General features: G+C 49.5%; 1 protein-coding gene and 1 pseudogene across 1 annotated transcript; both read right to left on the bottom strand.

Moving 5' to 3' along the window:
- Positions 1-3245: 3245 nt before the first annotated feature.
- On the bottom strand, positions 3246-4196 carry LOC135887161 (olfactory receptor 5AP2-like; annotated as a pseudogene).
- A 6079-nt stretch (positions 4197-10275) lies between these two features.
- LOC135886027 (olfactory receptor 10A4-like) lies at positions 10276-11184 on the bottom strand. Its single transcript, XM_065413918.1, has one exon. The coding sequence runs from the start codon at positions 11182-11184 to the stop codon at positions 10276-10278; it is 909 nt and encodes a 302-aa protein (XP_065269990.1).
- Between the last annotated feature and the right edge of the window lie 10485 nt (positions 11185-21669).

Raw genomic sequence — 21669 nt, 5'->3', positions numbered from 1 at the left:
TTTCTGAATTCAAAACCAAACAGGAGACTGTTATAATTCCCAGTCCTCTCCTACAATAATTTGCTCCCTATCTATGCAGAAAGTTCTCATTCCTATTTATCCCGGTGTGAAAAATTTAGTGTCAAAGCTTTGTTGTTCATAATGCCCAAATGTTGAACATTTGTGCCTCTCATAATTGTATTTTGGAAAAAGGGGTTTGTTTCCTTCTCTGTTTTTTTAATTGATCTCTGGCAAAAAAAAAACATTGCTGTCAGGCCTGGGTGGCATGTATCGTAGGCTGGGGGAGGCTAAACCTGCCCAAACAGCCCAGCATGGCCCCGCCCATGCTCTGCACCAAGACCCCCTCCTGGTTGCTGCTTTCCCCTTGGCCCCAGCCTTGACAGGTTGCTCCTCTTCCAGGAAGGGGTCTGAGGCTGGGGCTAGAGCCTGTGGCTGGGACTTGAGACACCTGGAGCTGCCCAACTCTGGGGGCCCCCGGGCACTGGGGCCACACTGCCTGGCCCTACAGGGCTGTGGGTGCTGGGGTTACAATGCCTGGTGCTCGTGCGAGGAGGGGAGGCTGTGGCACTGGGGCAGGTCAGCCCAGGGCTGGGGCCGTGGGGCCAGCACCTGCAACGGGGAGAGAGGGGCTCGGGACTCCGGCAAGGTGGGGGTGGGCCGGAAGTGATTGGGTAAGAGGCGGAGGGGGGCAGGGCCTCAGGCAGAGGCAGGCAGGGTCTCCGGAGAGGGGGCAGGGCTGGGGGCTAGCCTCCCCCAAGGAGTGGCTCATGCACAGTCCATGCCGACAGGGATGAAATCCCATTGCTTAACTCTTCAAGGGAAACACGTGTAATCTGCACATTGGCTAGAATACAAGGAGAGAGCTGAATCTTCTCATACTGCAGCTTAAATTTTTAATTCCAAGTTGACTGACTTCATCACTTTAAGGAATATTAAACCCTGCAGGAGCCTCTCCCACTCTCTGAAGTCTCACTCCAGCCTCCTGAGTTTGCATCTTTCTCTGGCCTCCTTCAGCCCTTTATTGGAAATGGCCTGATTCCCGTCAGCTGGGGACCCTTCTCTAACCAGGGCTGGCTTGGCCCCTGGCTCTCCAGCCCAAGGGCACACGGCCCTGTCACAGGCAGGGATAGGCAGATATAAGTAAAGTGGTCCAACTTCTATGTGTAGACAAGCATTGCACATTTATTCCACCAGACACGAAGGTGACAGATAAGGGAAGGTCTGACAACAGAGATGACAGAAAGAGGACTCAGTTTATTTATTTTATTACACGATGCTTTTGGTGCAAGGCCACAGTTATTAGGGTCTGCTAGAAAAAGGTAAAACAGGAGAAGGAACTGGTGGAAAACATCTCCTGGGAGTAGAAGGAATTCTCAGGATAATGGTTTGGCTGTAGATGTACAGGCTGGGTTTTCCCATAAGAGGCCAATGTTAAGTACCCAAATCCTATAGACAGTGAATGGGAGTTGCGCACTTAACACCCCTAGGTCCCATTGTTAATTACAACTGGATATGGTGGAGCAGACAGACCACTGGACTTGGACTCTGGATAGTTGGTTTCTATGACTGTCCCTGCCACTAGACTGCTGAGTGATTCTGGGGAGGTAAATTTACCTCTTCCTGCCTTAGTTTCCCCAGCTATAACATGAGGATAGGGACGTGGAGCTTGGATTGTATACATAAAGCCTCCACTTTGGGAATCTGAATCCCAGATTCTGGACCCTCCTTATTCACAAAACCAAGCTTGGCTGATAGCAAACCCTGTAGGCACATAAGTGTTTGCATCAAAAGGGCCAGAGATGTCTCCGAACATGTCCTTTGCAGCCTCACACTGGGTATCTGGACGCCGAGGCCCCAGAGCCAGGGCTGGCTCCAGGCACCACCCGAGCAAGCTGGTGCTTGGGGCGGCAGCTTGTAGGAGGTGGCATTCCGCCCAATCCTAGGGCGGCACGGCCGCTTTTTGTTGTTGTTGTTGTTGTTCTGCTCCAGCCGCCCTGTAGGGGGTGGGGGCGCGGAGGACGGGAGCGCCCTGCAGCAAGCCCATCAGGGCAGCCCGCGTCCTTCCCTCTCAGCAGACCGGAGCGGTGTGGAGCCCTCCCAGCAGGGGGCACGGTGGGAGGGGCCGTGTGGCAGCGCCCCGCTGAAGCCCTGGCCGCCCCCCTTCTCCCTCTCCCCCTTCCCCTCTCCCCGCTAGCCGGGGCACATCTGCAGGGCAGGGAGTCCCCCTGCACCCTGGTTCCATCCGCGCCGCAGGTTTATTTATTTATTTATTTTTATTTTTTTGCTTGGGGCGGTCAGAAAGCCAGAGCTGGCCCTGCCCAGAGCGAAGCACAAACCTGGAGAAGGTGGGTGTTCCCCTGCCTGACTCTCCTCCAGAGCCCCATCCAGCAGGTCAGGTGCCCAGATACTTTTGAAAATCCCACTGGTCCCCCAAGTATCTGGAAACAACTGGCCCAAAATCATTGCTGAAAACGGGCAAAGAATGAGTTCTGTGCTGGCGTCCTGTGTTCTGGGGCCCAGATCAGACGGTTTCCTTTGGGTTTTCTGCTCCTTTGAAGGGACCCTGGGGATAAAATACACTCTATGAAAATAAAGTTAATTATTCAATGATGGGGTGAGGGATAGCTTAGTGTTTTGCGCATTGGTCTCCTAAACCCAGGGTTCTGAGTTCAATCCTTGAGGGGGCCACTTAGGGATCTGGGGCAAAATCAGTACTTGGTCCTGCTGGTAAAGGCAGGGAGCTGGACTCAATGACCTTTCAAGGTCCCTTCCCGTTCTAGCAGATAGGATATCTCCATTAATTTTATTTATTTATAACATTGGAGTTCCATGTTGACATTGCAACCCTGTATTTTTAGAATGCAGGCATCTGATTTTTCAGGGGTGTGTGTATATCTAGAAGTGTCTCACCCTACATGTAATAGATGCCCAGTGTTCCAGCTGAGTCCACTTCACCTGAACCCTCTCACTCAGCACAATCTCCCCACATTGTCTCAAATTTGGGCAGCCACAAGTTCCAGTCTCCCACCAGCTGATGGGTACCCACATGTTGACTCTGATACAGGTCCTAATAACAATGGGGTCACAGGTTTTAGGAGGTCCATCTCCACTTAGGCCCACAGCTGTGACTCTGTAAGAGCAGGACATGAAGCCCAGGGAAGCTCAGGGAAACACGACCCGGGACTTCACTTCAGGCCCTACCCCAGCCCATGTTATATCTATCTTAACCCAATGAAACTGATCCGTTAGCATGGTCCAAACATGAATTTCCTGCAAGCTTTCATTAGGGCCTCCTGTATCTCTTTGTTTCTTAGACTGTAGATGAGGGGATTGACCAGAGGAGTCAGGACTGTGTAGACGACAGACAGAACTTTCTTGAAGTCGCTCAGGATGTCTGTGGTTGGGAACATATAGACAATCAGCAGAGTTCCATAATAAATGCTCACAACAATGAGGTGTGAGGAGCAGGTGGAAAAGGCCTTTTGCCTCCCAGTGGTGGACGGGATTCTCAGGATGGTGGTGATGATGCAGATGTAGGACATCAAGGTAGGTAGGAATAGGACCAGTAAGAAAATAAAGCTTAGTGTGAAAGCCAACATTTACATCAGGTGAGGGTCATTGCAGGAGAGTTTTACAAGGGGAATGAGATCATAAAAAAAAAGGTCAATACCACTGGGGCCACAGAACACTAACTGTGATATCGACAATGTTGTTATGCTACTAAGTAGGAAGCCACCTATCCAAGAACCACCTGCAAGCTGGAGGCAAGACCTGACACTCATACGGGCTGGATAGTGGAGTGGATTGCATATTGCTAAATACCGATCATAAGACATCACCGACAGGACCAGGCATTCTGTAGCAACCATAGAAGAGAAGAAATAATATTGTGTGACACACCCATTGAATGAAATAGTCCTGTCCCTAGTCAGAAGACTGGCCAGCAGCCTGGGCAGAATGGTGGAGGTGTAGCAGGTCTCCAAGCAGGACAAGTTCCCCAGGAAGAAGTACATGGGAGTGTGCAGACGCTGATCAGCCACAACTAGCACCATGATGAGGATGTTCCCAGCCATGGTCGCAATGTAGATCACTAGGAACAGCAGGAATAGAAGGATCTGCAGTTCTGGGAAATCCCCGAATCCCAGGAGGACGAATTCTGTGTTAGACGTTTGATTTCCCTGTTCTGGATTCGCCATGGAGTTTGTATACATGAAATAAATTTACTACAAAATAAATGAAAAACAGCGTTAACTCAATAAAACATCAGCACTGTTTTCATTGTCCCCCTCTGCTCGCTACTGGAACGATGGGTGAGTGGAGAATGGAGGCCAGGGCAGGGGAAATGCCATCTCGTGATCCCTGAGGCAGATTTCATATCTGAGCGGGCTGCAGGTTCAACAAAACATTAATATCTCTGGAAACATGTTTAGTAACTTGACAGATGGCACCAAGCACTCTAACACTAAGGTGATGGAGCATAGGTAGAACTGTACAAAAATGTGTTGCTTCAAATAGTCACATGTTTCACTACCTGGAGTATGAAAGCAGAACAGTGACATTTGTAGATTGGAGATCCTTAGCCCAAACCGGCCAAGATTTGATATTTTGGAGTAAGCTTCAACAAAGAAACAAACCAAGGAACTAAGGGAGGGATTTGCAATGTGTGGGCAGCCAACTCCAAGTGAATTGCATTGGAAATGGGCCGTCTAACTCTATCAGAGCCATTTGAAAGTTTTTAGCATTAGACAAATACTTCTCCTTCCCTGGGCCAAGATTTCATTGTCCTGCAGTAGGACAATCTACTTTTAGAAATACGATCTTCATTAAAAAGGAACAAACAAAACAACTCCATCTGGAAACCACCATGTTAGCTAGAAATTGATTCTCAATTGCAAGAAAGAAATTCTGTATAAAATTTTAAATTTGTAAGAAATGTGCCATTTTCATATTGTGAGAAGGATATAGAACCCAAAATTCCATCTACTCTTCAATTCTGTGATTTCAAATGTTGGTGTTCATTCCAAATTTCACTTTTTAAAAATTTATATATCTATTTTTGATTATATTTCTAGGATATTTTTTATTTTATATTACATTGTATTTTATAGTTATTTACATTTATTTCTATTACATTATGTTTATATTATTTTATTTCATTTTATATTGTTTCATAAACCTCTATACCATTGGTTCTCAATCTGGGGGGCACGCCCCCCTTGGGGGTCGTGAAGAAATCCAAGGGGGACGCGAGGCTGCCCGTCCCTTGAACTCCCAGCCAGGAAGGTTAGCCCCCAGCCCCTCCCCTCCTGTCCCCCCTCGCCTGCAGTGACACCACTGTGTGGGCAGCGCAGCTTGCGCCCACCCACCTCCCAGAGCCAGTCCTGCCGCTCTGAGTGGCCTGGTAAGGGGGCGGGGAGTGGGGGGAGGGCGGGTTGGATAAGGGGCAGGAGGTCCCGGGGGGAAGTCAGGGGACAAGGAGCAGTTAGATGGGGCGGAGGTTCTGGGGGGGCAGTCAGGAGACAGGGAGCAGGGGGGTTGGATAGATGTGGGAGTCCTGGGGGGCCTGTAAGGGGGTGGGGGTGTGAATAGGGTTTGAGGCAGTCAGGAGACAGGGAGCAGGGGGGTTGGATGGGGGTGTGGATAGGGGTCAGGGCAGTCAGGAGACAGGAAGAAGGGGGGGTTGGATGGGGATGGGGTCCAGGGAGGGGGCAGTCAGGGGACAAGGAGCAGGGAGGTTGGATAGGGGGTGGGGTCCTGGGGGGTGGCTAGGGGTGAGTGGTCCCGGGAGAGGGCAGTCAGGGGACTAGGATCATGGGGGGTTGGATGATGGTAAAGGAGAGGTGGGGGACATGAGGGTTTCTCGAAAATTAAAAAGGGTGAGTGATGCCAAAAAGTTTGGGAAACACTGCTCTATGCAATAACTTCCTGAACAACATGTTCTATAAATTGATATGTTCCCAGGGAACATTTTGATCTCGATTGACACATTTTCCATCAAAAATGCCAATCAGAAGTTTTTACCAGCTCTACATTTTCTTCTTTATCTTTGATTTAAAAAAATATTAATTCTTTCTCTGTTGGTGGCTGTCTAGTCTGCCCTAACTGTCTCTCTTGCGGTTGCTGATCCTCAGAGAGACTAGGTGGGTGAGGTCATATCTTTTATTAGACCGATGTACGAATCCTTATTAACTGCTCAGTAAGGCCCTGATCCTGCACAGAGTTATGCACAAGGTTATTTTTACAACCCAGGAATATTTCTGTTCTGTCCGAGCCTTCTCCCACTGAAGTCAGAGACAAAATTTCAATTGACTTCAAGGATGGGGCCCTTTGATTCCAATGGGATTTGGACGGCTAATGCCTTTAGCCTTCTTTGAAACTTATAGCTCATCTCGGCAAGATTCGATTTCCATTGATAGACCTTGGTAAACGTCAATATCAGCTGACACCCTGAAACCAACAACAAACTATAGCAGCAACAGTAGGCGTTAGTGCAGCCTTCCCCGCACCTTGTGCCTGCAGGGATGGTGTCACTGGCCCATTGGCCGTGCATGGAACCTTCTGCACCCAGCTGTCCTGGGAGTGAGCGAGTGGGGCTGGTACAGCAGAGCTGCTGAGTGTTCCCCGCATGGCCGCGGGGCCAGTGATACCCATCCCTGCAGGCACAAGGTGCAAAGAAGCCTGCCAGAGTCGACAGCCCCAGCTGGGTCTGTGAGGAGGCAGAGGAGGAGAAGGAGGGCCTCGTTATGGGGGAAGCCCACCACTGCTGAATGGTTTCTGCCCATGGATGGAGCTATTCAACAACAGGGTCAGAGCAGCTGCCTTCCCTGCCCCTTGCGCCCTGGTGTCTTGGACCCCTCGGTAGTGCAGGGAGCCACCAGTATCTCCGCTGTCACTGCTGGGAGTCACCCCGCACCTCCATTGTCAGTGCTACCCCAACCCCACCCCTGTTGAATTTTCCCATAACAGTAAATATTAAAATAGTTAATAACTTGGGGGGGAAAACCCTTAATTGAAATCAGTATTAGTGGTCCAAATCGCAAAAATAAAATCTCATTCTGTGAAGCCTGCTTGTAGCCAATGTCTCCTCCCGGAGCACCGAGTGCAGCAGCAGCTATCAGCCCTGTGTTACCCACCTCAGCTCACTGACCTCTCAGTGCCACCAAGAAAAGTAAACTCTGGTGTGCAGCTTGGAAGAGGGGAGGTTAGAGAGGAACGAAGGCTGCTCCAGTGTTTGAAGTGCTGGCCTTAGATTTGGCAGATGTTGGTTCATTTCCCTGCTTCATCACGAGCTCCTTCTGTAACTTTCAGGCCAGATTACAAAAGGCCGGTAGGTACCTAACAATGCACCCGGGTGCCTGAGGAGAGGCCATACCTAACGCCCATCGATTTCCAATCTGCCTGGGGGGTCTGCCTCTTGAGGTGCCCAATATAAAATCTGCCCCTCTGTGTGCCAGGTCCCATCTGTAAAGCAGGGGTAATAGCATTGCACAGCGGTGGTGGGAGGATAGATACACTGAAGGCAGGGGGGTGCCCAGATACCAGGGTGATGAGGGTCAGGTAAGGAGTTACGATACACGTGACCTGACCGGTCTTTACTGTCCCAAATTCAGACATTTTGCTTTGGGTTGGGAGTTTAAGAGAGATCAGTGCCCAGTGTCCCTTGGATTCCAGTGGGGTTAGTAACCCAGCAAACCTATATTGCTTCAAACTCCTCAAGATTCAAGGAGCAGGGAGGAAAAGGTTGATTTACCTCTAAGACGGGTCTGTCAGCAGCTGGGGTCTCTGCTGTCACCACCTCATGCAGCATTTCAGGGAGCAGGATCCAGGTTATTCAGTCCATTTTCTCTCCCCCCTGCATTCACCTACCTCCACATGAGCAGTAACTGGAACGACAACCTAGAAAAGCTACCGAGGCTCCGTTCCACGTCTAGTAACATAACCCTGTGCCTCATACCCTCTGTCAAATGGGGAACATCTTTTTTGGTTCATTATATATCCTTCTGCGGGAAGAGGCAGTCTCCCGAGGCACGTCTGCTCAGGGGAATGCAATAGGCAAGGGGAAGTTAGTTTTTGGTTAATTTCTAGACAATGTTGGTAGAGTCAGACTTTTAGTCTCAAAGGGAAAGTCCCACAGAGAGAAAAAAATACATTTCATCCTAAAACAAATGTCAGCTTAGTGGGTGAATGTTATTCTGATTGTGAAGAAATGATTCTGCTGCCTACATCCCATTTTCCAAAATGTCTTAGTTAGCAAGGCTTAGCAGCCTAAATCTCACTAAAAGTCAACAGGACTTTGGCTCCTAAGTCACTTCTGAAGTTCTCTTACATGCTTTTGAAAATGTTACCCAACTTTTCCTCAGATAAAATGCAGGTAGAACAAGGTGCTTTACACATGTTAGTTGGGATTTTCAAAAACGGTTAATGTACACAACAAGCACCCAACTGCCACTGAATTGCTGTAAGAGTTTGGCCTTTTCTCCCTTTGTCTTCTTGGATAATTGTGTGTCACCAAAGCTTTGTTCTTCATATGCTCAATTCTGAATATTTATGGCTCACATAATAGCATATTTTTTTTAAAAAGGAGGTTACTTGTTTGTTTTTTAAGTAATCTGACAAAAACTATAGCAGCTGTGGATCAGATCTTATTGCTTAGCTCTTTGAAGGATACTGGCTGAATATAGGGCCAGAATATATAAAAAAGGGAGAGATCTGAATCGTCACGAAGCTTGGCTTACATTTTTTTATTCCAAGTTTTAACTTCAAATGTTAAATTCCAAGTTTATCAACTCTTAATAACTTAAACAATATTTTAACTAAAATCACTATTTTTATGGTTACTGCTGTCCATGTGTTATTCCCCATGATCAGGTGTGATCGAGAGATCATAAGAATGGAAACAAAACACTGGTCTGAAACCTGTTTGACCCTTCGTGCCCATTATACTGTGTCGACACCCCTTCCTGACCCCTGACCCTCTGCTGCATGTAGTGCCCATTATACAGTATAGCATCCCCTTCCCCACCCCCACCCTCTGCTGCCTACTAGAGGGCATTATATAGTATAGCTGCCACTTCCCCACCCCTCACCCTCTGCTGCCTTTAGTGCCCATTATACAGTATAGCCGCCCATCCCACCCCCACATTCTGCTGCTGCTAGTGCCCATTATAGAGTATGGACTCCCCCAACCCTCCTCGCCCTCTGCTGCCCCTAGTGCCCATTATAAAGTATAGCTACCCCTTCCCCACCCCCACCCTCTGCTACCCACGTAGTTATCATATATGTGTGTGCATGTGTGTGCGTGCATATGTGTGTGTCTAGAAGTATTTCATCCTACAATGAATGAATGCTCAGCATTCCAGCTGAGTCCATTTCACCTTCACCCTCTTACTGAGCACAATTGACTGCCATTCTCTGAGGTTTAAGGAGCCATGAGTTCAAGTCTTCCACCAGCCCAGTGGTACCCCCTGTAGAATCTGATATAGGCCCTAAAAAGACTGGGGTCCCAGGTTTTAAAAGGTCTCCTCATCTTCACTTTTCCCCAATGACTCTATGACTCTGTAGGAGCAGTGGTTCTCAAACAGGGGTACATGTAGCCTGGGGATACACAGAGGTCTTCCAGCTCATCTAGAGATTTGCCTAGTTTTACAACAGGCTGCATAAAAAGCACTAGGAAAGTCTGTACAAACTAAAATTTCATACAGACAATGACTTGTGTATACTGCTCTATAGACTATACACTGAAATGTAAGTACAATATTTATATTCCAATTCATTTATTTCATAATTAATATATGGAGATACACCTATCTCATAGAACTGGAAGGGACCCTGAAAGGTCATCGAGTCCAGCCCCCTGCCTTCACTAGCAGGACCAAGTACTGATTTTTGCCCCAGATCCCTAAGTGGCCCCCTCAAGGATTGAACTCACAACCCTGGGTTTAGCAGACCAATCCTCAAACCAATTTTTCAGTAGTAGTGCGCTATGAGATTTTTATATTTTTATGTCTGACTTTGTGAGCAAATAATTTTAAGTGAGGTAAAACTTGGGGAGTACGCAAGACAAATCAGACTCCTGGAAGGGGTATAGTAGTCTGGAAAGGTTGACAGTCACTGTGTAAGAGCAGGACACGAAGCCCAATGAAGCTCAGGGAAACACGACCTGGGACTACAGCAGGCTTTGCTTCAGGCACTACCCCAGCCCATATTATATCTATTTTAACTCAAGGAAATTGAACGATTAGCATGGTCCAAATATGAATTTCCTGCAAGCTTTCCTCAGGGCCTCCTGGACCTCTTTATCAGGCTGTTGATGAGGGCATTGAACAGGGGAGTCAGGATGGCAAAGGAGACAGAGAGAACTTTCTTGAAGTCGCTCAGGATGTAAGTGGTTGGGAACATATAGACAATCAGCAGAGTTGCATAATAAATGCTCACCACAATGAGGTGGGAGGAGCAGGTGGAAAATGCCTTTTGCCTCCCAGTGGTGGATGGGATTCTCAGGATGGTGGTGATGATGAAGATGTAGGACATCAAAATAAATAGGAATGGGACCAGTGAGAAAAGCAAGAGGAGTATGAAAGCCAATGTTTCCATCAGGTGAGGGTCATTGCAGGAGAGCTTTACAAGGGGGATAAAATTGCAAAAGAAATGGTCAATAATGTTAGGGCCACAGAATGTTAACGAACTTATCAACAATGTTAATATGCCAATACATAGGAAGCCACCTATCCAAGAGCCACCTGCAAGTTGGATGCAGGCCCTGCCACTCATACGGGCTGCATAGTGCAGTGGATTGCATATTGCTAAATACCGATCATAAGACATCACCGACAGGAGAAGGCATTCTGTAGCCACTAGAGAACCAAAGAAATAATATTGTGTGAGGCAGCCACTAAATGAAATGGTCCTATCGAGAGTCAGGAGACCAGCCAGCACCCTGGGCAGGACGTTGGAGGAGCAGCAGGTCTCCAAGCAGGACATGTTCCCCAGGAAGAAGTATATGGGGGTGTGAAGGTGCTGATCAGCAACAACTAGCACAAAGATCAGGACGTTCCCGGCCACGGTTGCAATATAGATGGCGAGAAACAGCAAGAAGAGAAGAGTTTGTAGCTCAGGGAGATTCCCAAATCCTAGCAGGATGAATTCCATGAGAACTGTTTGATTCACTTGCTCTGGGTTCGCCATGAGGTCCAACTAGGAGAAAGAAACCAAAATTTACAATGGAATCTGAAGAAGATATATTTACATCACGCTTTAGCATCAATTTAGTTCCATAAATATTGCATAAGGCCCCTCATCCTGTGGGGTCAGTGAAGAACCAAGACTCTGGAGGCAAATTTCCTATTCAGATCTTTGAGATTCCATTATCACCCCCAGGGCCGGCTCTGGCTTTTTTGCCGCCCCAGGCAAAAAAGCCTCCGGCCGCCCTCCCGCAGTCCAGGGGGAGGACGACGGGGGAGAGGGCGGCGAGCCCCGGCGGGGGCTCCGCTCTCTCCCCAGCGTCCGGGGGGAGGGTGCCGGCGGGGAGGGCGGCCGGAGCCCTGGGAGGAGGGCGGCGAGCCCCGGCGGGGGCTCGGCTCTCCCCCCGGCGGCCAGAGCGCCGGGGGCAGGGCGGCGAGAGGGCGGCTCTCCCCGGCCGGGGCTCGGCTCTCCCCCCGGCGGCCAGAGCGCCGGGGGCAGGGCGGTGAGAGGGCGGCTCTCCCCGGCTGGGGCTCGGCTCTCCCCGGCCGGGGCTCCGCTCTCCCCCCGGCGGCCAGAGCGCCAGGGGGCAGGGCGGCGAGAGGGCGGTGAGCCCCGGCTGGGGCTCGGCTCTCCCCCCGGCGGCCAGGGGGCAGGGCGGCGAGAGGGCGGCGAGCCCCGGCAGCCGGGGGGAGGGCGTGGGGGGGGGAGGGCGGCCAGAGCGCCGGGGGGAGGGCGGCGAGCCCGGCTGTGGCCCCGATCTCCCCGGCGGCCGGAGCGCCACGCCGCCCCCCTCCAGGTGCCGGCCCAAGCACAAGCTTGGTGGGCTGGTGCCTGGAGCCGGCCCTGATCACCCCCCTCTGGTCAGTGAAGAGATCGATGAAGGCAGAAAACTACACAAACAACTGTGCATATTTATGTCAAAATTGGCAAAGCCATTTTGTATTAGTCTTTTGTAACTTCTACAAGTGGTCCCCATGGCTCACCACGGTGGACTGTGACTTCTTGCACTGCAAATATATTATTGGTTCAGCTAACAGCGAGGAGCCTCTAGTGCACTCATCCAAGTGCGGGGACAGTGATCAACATGCTGTCAAAGCAGGTTACGTTAGTCTCCATGAGACAAGGTCCAGCCCTTTCCTGCTTTTATTCTTTTTCCATTTTTTCACATTCATCCTAATCCTCTCCAGAGAGAGAGAGAGAAAGAGAGAGATACATGTCACTGAGCTGTTGCATCACAAACTAACGCCAAATTTACACTTCAGTCTCCTTACAGTGTCGTTTGAAGCATCACAACCACAGTGGTGTTTTGGTCACTTTCCCTCAGAAACACTCACCAATTGAATCTCATTTTGTTTCTGTCTGCAATTGAATTGTTCCTCAGTCCTGCTGTGAGTTTGCTTCCATTCCCTGCTGGTGTTGTCTGCCAATGTGATTAACTTCACGTTCCGGGTGAAGGGGGATTATGAAATCGCACAGGACCCACAACCCAATGAGCTAGCTCCCCAAACTGGCTGGCCCCCACTCTCTGATCGCTCTGTTTTAATGCTATTTTATCCAACACTCCGGCTCCCCAGCTCATGGATTTGCTCTCTGTTACTGAATCCCATTGGTTTTGGAAACAGAGCCACTCAGCCAGCCACATGGTAGTGCCAGTAGTGAAGGCAATTGGATTTTTTCGAACAGTGTCCTTGTAACACCTGAACATGTCACATCAGTGCAACCCCATCAACCACTGTATAATTCAACTGACAATAATAGCACATGTGTGATAAGATTTATTTTTACAGCCGCTCAGTCCTCTGTGAGGCTCATTTTCCCCAGGCTTCTAGAGAATTATCAATTTCTCTCTTAATAATCAAACAACAATAATTAAATAGGCATCATTAGAAAAACAATGGAACAACATGAAGAATTAGTGGAATTATTGTCATGATTTCAGGGTAACGGCACCTGTTTTCCCCTCCATGGTCCACTCTGGGAGTTCCCAGTCAGGTCTCCAGCCATCATCTGTCTGTAGGCAGGGACCCTTCTCCCAGGCCCGTCTGGCAGGGGGTTTCAAGACTGCACAGCTCCCTGCCTTGCATCTTTCTGGGTTTCAGTTGAATCTAGAAGGACTTTTGAGACAACTGACATATCCTCAGTCAGCATAAGCTGAGAGCCACATTCTGCCTGGGTTTTAGTTGAGTCCAGAACCACATCTGACAAAACGGACAAATCCTCAGTCAGCATAAACTGAGGGGTACTTTCTGCCTGCTCCACAGACAGGACACTGGAGACATTTTCTCCCCCAGCAGTTAAACTGCTGTTCTGACTAGACAAACGGTTTGAACTTCCCTCCCCCTTGTCACAGACCACATGGGTGTTCACAGACAAACACTGGGAAATTGGGATGGCTTTTTTAACAGGCAAATTGCCACTCCCAAGAGACAAACCATGGGAGACAGTTTCTCCCTTATACACGCTGAGCTGAACCTGTTTAGTGATTGGTGTCCCTTCGGAGTTCCTTTCCGCTAACAGTTGGGCTAACATCCCTGGGTTCCCCACTGTAGCCCTCACAGTGGGTCTCCCCCAAACATTGCACGGAAGTCTTCTGATCAGCTGGGGAGGCCCGTGGGGAACCGGGCACCCCTACTGATCGTCAGACTCCCTTGAGAGCCTGCACTCCGAAGAGGGAGCAGGGATCTGGCTTTGGCAGGGAGTGGGCGTGGGGGATGCACTCCATACTGGGGCAGTGGGTAGTGGGGGAGCTCCCTGCATTAACTCCGTTCTCCGCATGTCCTGAGATAAAGTATTAATCCAGATGCTGAGGGGCTAGCCATCATATTTTCCCAGATCCTCCCCTAAATTCTCCAGCTTCTTCCAAATCATGTTCCTAAGGGTCTCCATGGTTTGGCACTGCCCAGGGCTGTGGGAGGTAGGGGAATTAGAATTGGGAGAGTGACTGGCAGAGTGAGGACCATTATTTGTAAATGTGATAGCCTGCTCGGACTCTGAGGTAGTCTTTTTCCGTACTTGTCTTTTTAAGAGACCAGTCTCTCGCAGCAAATCTCATGCCTGTTTGATTTTTGCTACTAGTTCACTCCAGGTTAGGTGTTCTAAATCCATAGTCCCCATGATCATTTTTGTCTGAGAATTTAGTCCTGCATAAGTGCTCTGTACTAATTCATGTCCCTGATACTGGAAAGTGATAATCCCATTTTCTTCTGCCTGGGGTAATGAATCAGAGAGAGCTACCAGCATTTTCTTTTGAATTAAGTAAGCTTCTGGGGCCTCTCCTGGTTTCTGCTCTTCCATTATATACAGTTTCTTAAGGGAAGACACAGGCAGTAATATTTTAAGAGCACTTATCATCCATTCCGGGGGTCCAGTGACAGTCCACTCCCAAGAACCTATGCCATCTGCATCACAAGGAGAGGCGCATAGTTGAGCCAATTGGGTTAAGTCTATGCCATCATCAGAGGGGTACATTTGCCAAACACGGGACACAGCAACGGCTGTGTCATGTTCAGTGGCCCCAGTCTCAGCAATAGCCTTGGCTTGACTAAGAGACCACCTTACTACGTCCGTGACCAGCTGTGTTGTAGGAAGATCGGATTCTGCAACTATGTGTTTAACCTCGGTTGTGGAAACAGGGGCAACATTATGCATGTGTGGCCAATCGGGGTTGAATGGGTTTTTGGGGACAGCATCAGGGGGTAGCTTTATTTTCCCAGCGGGATCCAAATCACAATCCTCTCTCAACCTTACAGCTGCTACCACCCCCTTATGGGTGCTAAATTGGGCACACAATTTACTAATCTTTGCCTCACACTCCTGACGGTCTGCTGCTGCCTTTGCTGCCCTGTTTGCTTCTGCGAAGAAGTGAGTTGCTACTCTTGCTTCTTCTAACAGAACTTTTGTGTGTGTTAACTCTTTCCTATACTGTTCTGCATTTCTGCTTTCCTTGTCTCTCTCCTCTTGTATATCTCTAAATACAGTCACCATTCTGAGCTTTTCTGCTATCAGTTCACACCCCTCTGTCTCACATTTGTTCAAACACTGTTGTAACTGCTTTTTCTCCAGCTCCAGTTCCTGTCTTCCCTTTACCATTTCAACCATGTCCAGACATGCATAGAATAATGCCCATGCATCAGCTGCATCCTTTGCACTACCACGTGGCTTAAAGATTGTGCAATATTGTTCAAAGCTCAGACTAGCTTCAGTCAGGGGATTCTCACCCTTAAAACACCCCCTATCCCAAGGGCTTTTCCCCTTCTTCATTACCCATCTCTCTAACCTGTTGGTTTTCTCCTGTCTCAAGCAAGCAGCAAATAGGTCTTTTTCAGCCATCTCTATTTCCTTATCTCGCTAAGGATCCCCACCAACAGCTCTTTCACTAGTCACAGTATTGCTCTAAAACCTTTATTTTCAAAACACAACTCTTATCTCCTTATTGCACAGTTCTACGGGTATTCTAAGCACAATTCTTAACATAAGGTTACCAAATATTCTATGAGAGAGAAGGACCTTTCTAAAGGAGCTTGGTCTGAAAAGTAAAAGAAAGAAAGCTTGCTCAGGTCCCTGCCTCAGTTTCCCTACTCCACAGCAACTACTCAACAATTACCACGTGCTGTGGGTCATGTGTTGCCTGCATTTCTCCACCAATTTGTTACCAGACTTGTCCATTACTTTGGGTTATGCTCATTTATTAGGGTTACTCTTCTGGGGGGAGGGATTCCGTAATTCTATTAATGTACTGCTTATGTCACTTCTGTGTTCATATGGAGACCTACTTCTCCCTTCTGCAAGTCCCCTCCCAATGGAGCTATCCTGCAGGACCTAGGTTCCCCAGGGCTAGGTTCCTCCAGCCCCAGAACCAGATGAACACGCACACACACATTAACAGAGCAGGTATGAGTGGACCGGGTCAATTAGCACTTTCAAGCTGTCACACTTATATGTCCCTGGGCTCAATAGGCTGGGCCAGGCAGCACTTTCAAGCTGCAACCCTTATATGCCACAAGTACCGCACCGGAATAGAGTAAGCCTGAGCAGGCTGGGTCGAACAGCACTTCCAGGCTGCCACCCTTATATGCCCCTGTACTCAGCGGACTGGATCAAGCAGCACTTTCAAGCTGCCAACCTCTTATGTCACAGGTTTAGCTTATCCCTATCCCCACTTTCACGTCACAATTGTATTGGTAGTAACCCACTTGATGAGCAAACCCCACAGTATTTTTGGGTGCTGCAGGGATCTTTAGCTTAGGTATGAGAAGCGTTGCTGCAGAGTAAATGGGGAAGCTAAAGACACAAAGGAGTAAAGTTCAGAGAGAGAGAGAGAGAGAGATCGGAAGGGAAGCAACCAGCTTAACCATAAAAGTTATTTATTGAATAATAGTGATAACTATACAAGGAGAGCCTAAAACAACATAACTGTTACATTATTAAAGGTTAATACCTGAGGTAGAGAAGAAAACAGAGAGAGAGAGAGAGAGAGAGAGAGAGAGAGAGGGAGAGGGATGTTACCCACTCCATGGAGCTTGAACTGGTCGGGATTCCTAGGTGATGGTGGTAGTTCAGGGTCCTGAGTGCTGGAGACAGGCAGAGCCCCAAGCACAATCAGTCAGGAGAAGATGGAGTCCCAGTGAAACTAATGCATAGTTTGGAGCCAAGCATCAGAACACTTAATTGGGCATAGGTAGGGGTTTTTGTAGAGAAAATACAATGGTTCAAGGGAGAACAATAGATTGGTTTATGGGTAAACTGATGACTCAAGGGTTTTCTGTAGGCTAGACAATAGGAGCTGATCACTCTTGGCTATGGGTGATGTTCCTTCCAGGGAGCTCACAATGCAATTAGGCTGCTTCAGTACTTTGGATTCAATCAAGGATTTATTACTAGAACTGGTCTGAGAAATGCTGAGCTGGGTGTGTGCAGGCATAGGTTCATTAACATCTGGATCAGAGATCCCCCATGATGCAGTGCTCCCTGCTTTGCTGGTCCCAGAGTTCAGTGCTGTTCTCTGTTCTCTATTCTGTATGCTAATGGAGATGCCTTAATCTTGTTACCCTTGTCAGGAGGAGTCTCCTAACGCCCTTCACTGCTCTCTGCAAGTCTTTTCTCTGATCGGTTTTGGTTCAAGGAGAGGCTGCGGAGGTGGGGTGTCTTGAGTCCAACAGGCTGGATACTGCACCCTGGTTTCCCAAGAACAAAGAGCTGACTGGTATCACTTGCACAGGGAGGAACCCAGCAAGCCAGTCTACCTAATGCCCAGCACCACTGCGTTGCTTTCTCTCCAAGGGCTACAAACACTTACGAGTTACCACACAGCACATTTATTTTCAAGGTGAAAGCATTACCGAGGAACAAACCATTAAAAGACAACAAAGAGATTTAAAACAAACATCAACCAAACCAGGAGTCACCCAGCAGCCTTATGGGGCCCGAGTTGGGCAAAGTCTTCTTTGCCCCCCCCCCGCCCATCGTGGACAGAGATCCTGTTCATTTCTGTGTTTCCTTGGGCTGGTCTATACTTAAAACTTAGATCAACTTAGGGTATGTCTACACTATGAGAGTAGTTCAATTTCACTTAAATCGAATATGTGGAATCGATATTTCAAAGTCGAACGTGTGTGTCCACACTAAGGACATTAATTCGAATTTGTGAGTCCACACTAACGGGGAAAGCGTCGACATTGGAAGCAGTGCACTGTGGGCAGCTATCCCACAGTTCCCGCAGTCCCCGCTGGCCATTGGAATTCTGGGTCGAGCCGCCAATGCCTTCTGGGTAAAAAAATGTGTCGAGGGTGCTTTTGGGTAACTGTCGTCATCCATCCGTCACTCCCGCCCTCCCTCCCTCCCTGAAAGCGCCGGCGGGAAATCAGTTCGCGCACTTTTCTGGTCAGTACAAGGGCGGACGCCACAGCACTGCGAGCATGGAGCCCGCTGCGACCATCGCTGCAGTTGTGGCCATTCTCAATGCCTCGCAGCTTATCATCCACCTTTCCCAGAGGCAGATGCAGATAAATCAGGAGAGGAGGCTACTGCACCGCGGTGAGGGCCTGAAGTCTGAGAGTAGCACAGGCCTGTCAGAAAGCATGGGACCCAGCGCCGAGGACATCACGGTGACAATGGGTCATGTGGATGTTGTGGAACGGCGATTCTGGGCCCGGGAAACAAGCACGGACTGGTGGGACCGCATAGTGCTGCAGGTCTGGGATGAATCCCAGTGGCTGCGAAACTTTCGCATGCGGAAGGGGACTTTCCTTGAACTTTGTGAGTTGCTGTCCCCTGCCCTGAAGCGCAATGACAAGTGGATGTGAGCAGCCCTGACTGTCCAGAAGCGAGTGGCCATAGCCCTCTGGAAGCTTGCAACGCCGGACAGCTACCGGTCAGTCGCGAACCACTTTGGCGTGGGCAAATCTACCGTGGGGGTTGTTGTCATGCAAGTAGCCAACGCAATCGTTGAGGTACTGCTCTCAAAGGTAGTGACCCTGGGAAACGCGCAGGCCATCATAGATGGCTTCGCCGCGATGGGATTCCTAAACTGCAGTGGGGCTATAGATGGAACTCACATCCCTATCCTGGGACCGGACCACCAGGCCAGCCAGTACATCAACCGGAAGGGCTACTTTTCAATGGTGCTGCAAGCACTGGTGGACCATAGGGGACGTTTTACCAACATCAACGTCGGATGGCCGGGCAAGGTTCATGACGCTCGCGTTTTCAGGAACTCTGGTCTGTTTAGACGGCTGCAGGAAGGTATTTACTTCCCAGACCACAAAATAACTCTTGGGGATGTGGAGATGCCTACAGTGATCCTCGGGGACCCAGCCTACCCGCTAATGCCCTGGCTCATGAAGCCCTATACTGACGCCCTGGACACTGAAAAAGTACTGTTCAACTACCGTCTGAGCAAGTGCAGAATGGTGGTGGAGTGTGCTTTTGGCCGTCTCAAGGGGAGATGGAGAAGCGTACTGACTCGCTGTGATCTCAGCAAAACCAATATCCCCATTGTTATAGCAGCTTGCTGTGTGCTCCACAATCTCTGTGAGAGCAAGGGGGAGACCTTTATGGCGGGGTGGGAGGTTGAGGCAAATAGCCTGGCTTCTGATTACGCCCAGCCAGACAGCTGGGCGATTAGAAGAGCCCAGCGGGACACGCTGTGCATCCAGGAGGCTTTGAAAGCTAGGTTCCAGAGTGAGCAGGGTAACCAGTGCCTTTAAAGTTTGTGTACAGAGAAGCTGAACCTGCCCCCATTTCTTTACCCAGTTAATGTTGGCTATCCTCTCCAGTTACATACCCCCTTCACCCCCTTCCAAAAAAATAAAATCAGTTCTATTTTGTTAATGAACACCGTTGTCTTTATTACTGTTTTCGCGGGAATGTTTTAAACCTGGGACGCAGACTGTGGTGTGGAGCGGGTGTAGTGTACTGATGCAAATGATGCTTCTAAACTCCAGGAATGACAGGCTCCGCAGTGGTGGACTGGTTGTTTCAACGGAGCCTGCCAGCCCTCCTGAGCGGGACTGCGTGTATGTGGGGGCTATGTGACTTTCTGGCAGGGGGAGGACGGTTACAGATCCCCTGCTGCGTGGCTCTGTGATCCAGGATAAGGACCACTGCATAAGATCTGTAACTGCCCTCCCCCACCACAAAGTCACAGAGCAACCCCCCCCCCCCACATAACATGAAAACCACCTCCCAGACTGACCAGGGTAACTAGTGACTGCAATGTGTGTGCGCCCTGCTGCTGGACCTGCCCCCGCCTCTGTACCCTGCTAAAGGTGACTGTCCTGTCCAATTACCAAGCCCCTTCCCCCCTTCAGACAGACTCTCCTCCAAAAGAACATGATGGAAACAGTAATTAACAGAAACGTATATTTTATTAGCAACCACACATGAAACGGTGGGGGGTGAAACTTGGACGGGGGCTTGTGTGTGGCGGGAAGGAAAGGACTTGTCAAATTTTGGGGAATGAGAGCCTTCTAGTACTAGAGCAGTCTGCAGGGGTGGAGTGAGAGTTTTCACGGACTCTGCCACCCCTCCTTCTTTGGACTTTGGGTGAGGGGGGTATGGGACTTTGTGGCGGGGGAGGGCGGTAACAGATAGACTGCAGCGGGGCTCTGTCCTCCTGCCTCCGTTCCTGCAGAACATCCACAAGGTGCCGGAGCGTGTCCGTTTGCTCCCTCATTAGTCCAAGCAGCGTTTGAGTCGCCTGCTGGTCTTCCTGCCGCCACCTCTCCTCCCGTTCCATTTGTGAACGGTGCATTTGGGACAAGTTCTCCCTCCACTGGGTCTGCTGTGCTGCCTGGGCTCGGGAGCAGCCCATGAGTTCCGAGAACATGTCTTCCCGTGTCCTCTTCTTCCTCCGCCTAATGTGCGCTAGCCTCTGGGAGTGTGATGCCAGGCTGGGTTGGGAGACACTCGCAGATGTGGCTGTGGGAATGGGAAAAAGGGAGTGAATTCCTCAGAAAGATAAATGTAGTTGTGAACAAAGAACATAGTCTTTCTCTGTGAACAAGACCATGCACTGCACCTATCACATGCGCACTCAGGACAAGGTCGAATTTTCGGCCCTCGCCTTCAGTGCCTGGGGTCTTGCACTGCTGATCTGAGAAGCGGGGCAGGACACCGGAATTTGTGTAGCAGGCAGACATGGTAAGCCGTAGACTTGTGGCTGCTTAAAACTTTAATAGTAGCACTGGCCTCCTTTCACATTGAAAGCAATGCCAGTCTCTGCTGCCAGCAATCCGGCAAGCATGAACTCTGCCCCTGTCCCACCCCCTCGCGGCTGTCCCAGGGAAAGATCCCTGTATGCTGCCCCTCTCCCGCCTCCACCGCGTGGCTGTAAACCGGCGGTTACAGTTCTGTAAAGGAACGGGCAAGCAGTCCCAATACTAACATTCCCCTACCTAATTCAAAGCACGTCACCATGAGTGACATCACCCTCATGAGGATCTCAGACAGCGACAAAGAACGAATGCTTCAGGAAAGCCTGCAAAGACCAGGGCCGTATGCCGCCATGCTCTGCAGGGCAATGATCCCGGAGTACTTGATTGTCTCCTGGTGCGGAAACGTTTCCTACCATGGAGGACCCAATAAGGCCATTCTCCCCAGGAACCTGATGAACAGGCTTTCAAATTACCTCCAGGAGAGCTTCGTCGAGATGTCCCAGGAGGATTACTGCTCTATCCCCGGACATGTAGACCGCATTTTGCTGTAGCTGCACTGGCAGGGACTAAGCAGTAGAGCGGCTTGGGCAGAACAATCATGCAAAACCGGACATTGTTAGATTTTTTTTCAATAGTTGCACTGCCCAGGACTGAACCGTTAAGCGCCTAGGGCAAACCAATCATGAAAAACCCATTGTTGTTATTGTTAATATTCCAGTTCTGTTAAAAGTAAATGTTTAGATGTTTAAAACACTTACTGGTTGATCCTTCCCCTGATTCTGTGTCCGGGTTAACGGCTGGGGACGGTTGGTAGGGGATCTCTGTAAGGGTGATG

This window comes from Emys orbicularis, chromosome 12 (assembly GCF_028017835.1).
Source record: "Emys orbicularis isolate rEmyOrb1 chromosome 12, rEmyOrb1.hap1, whole genome shotgun sequence".
In the NCBI taxonomy this organism is placed as follows: domain Eukaryota; kingdom Metazoa; phylum Chordata; order Testudines; family Emydidae; genus Emys; species Emys orbicularis.
The sequence above is the reverse complement of the archived record's forward strand: the minus strand, read 5'-3'. Positions and strand labels throughout refer to the sequence as shown.

Excerpts from the sequence above, each read along its gene's own strand:
- LOC135886027 (XM_065413918.1), bottom strand. The coding sequence starts at position 11,184 with ATGGCGAACCCAGAGCAAGTGAATCAAACAGTTCTCATGGAATTCATC.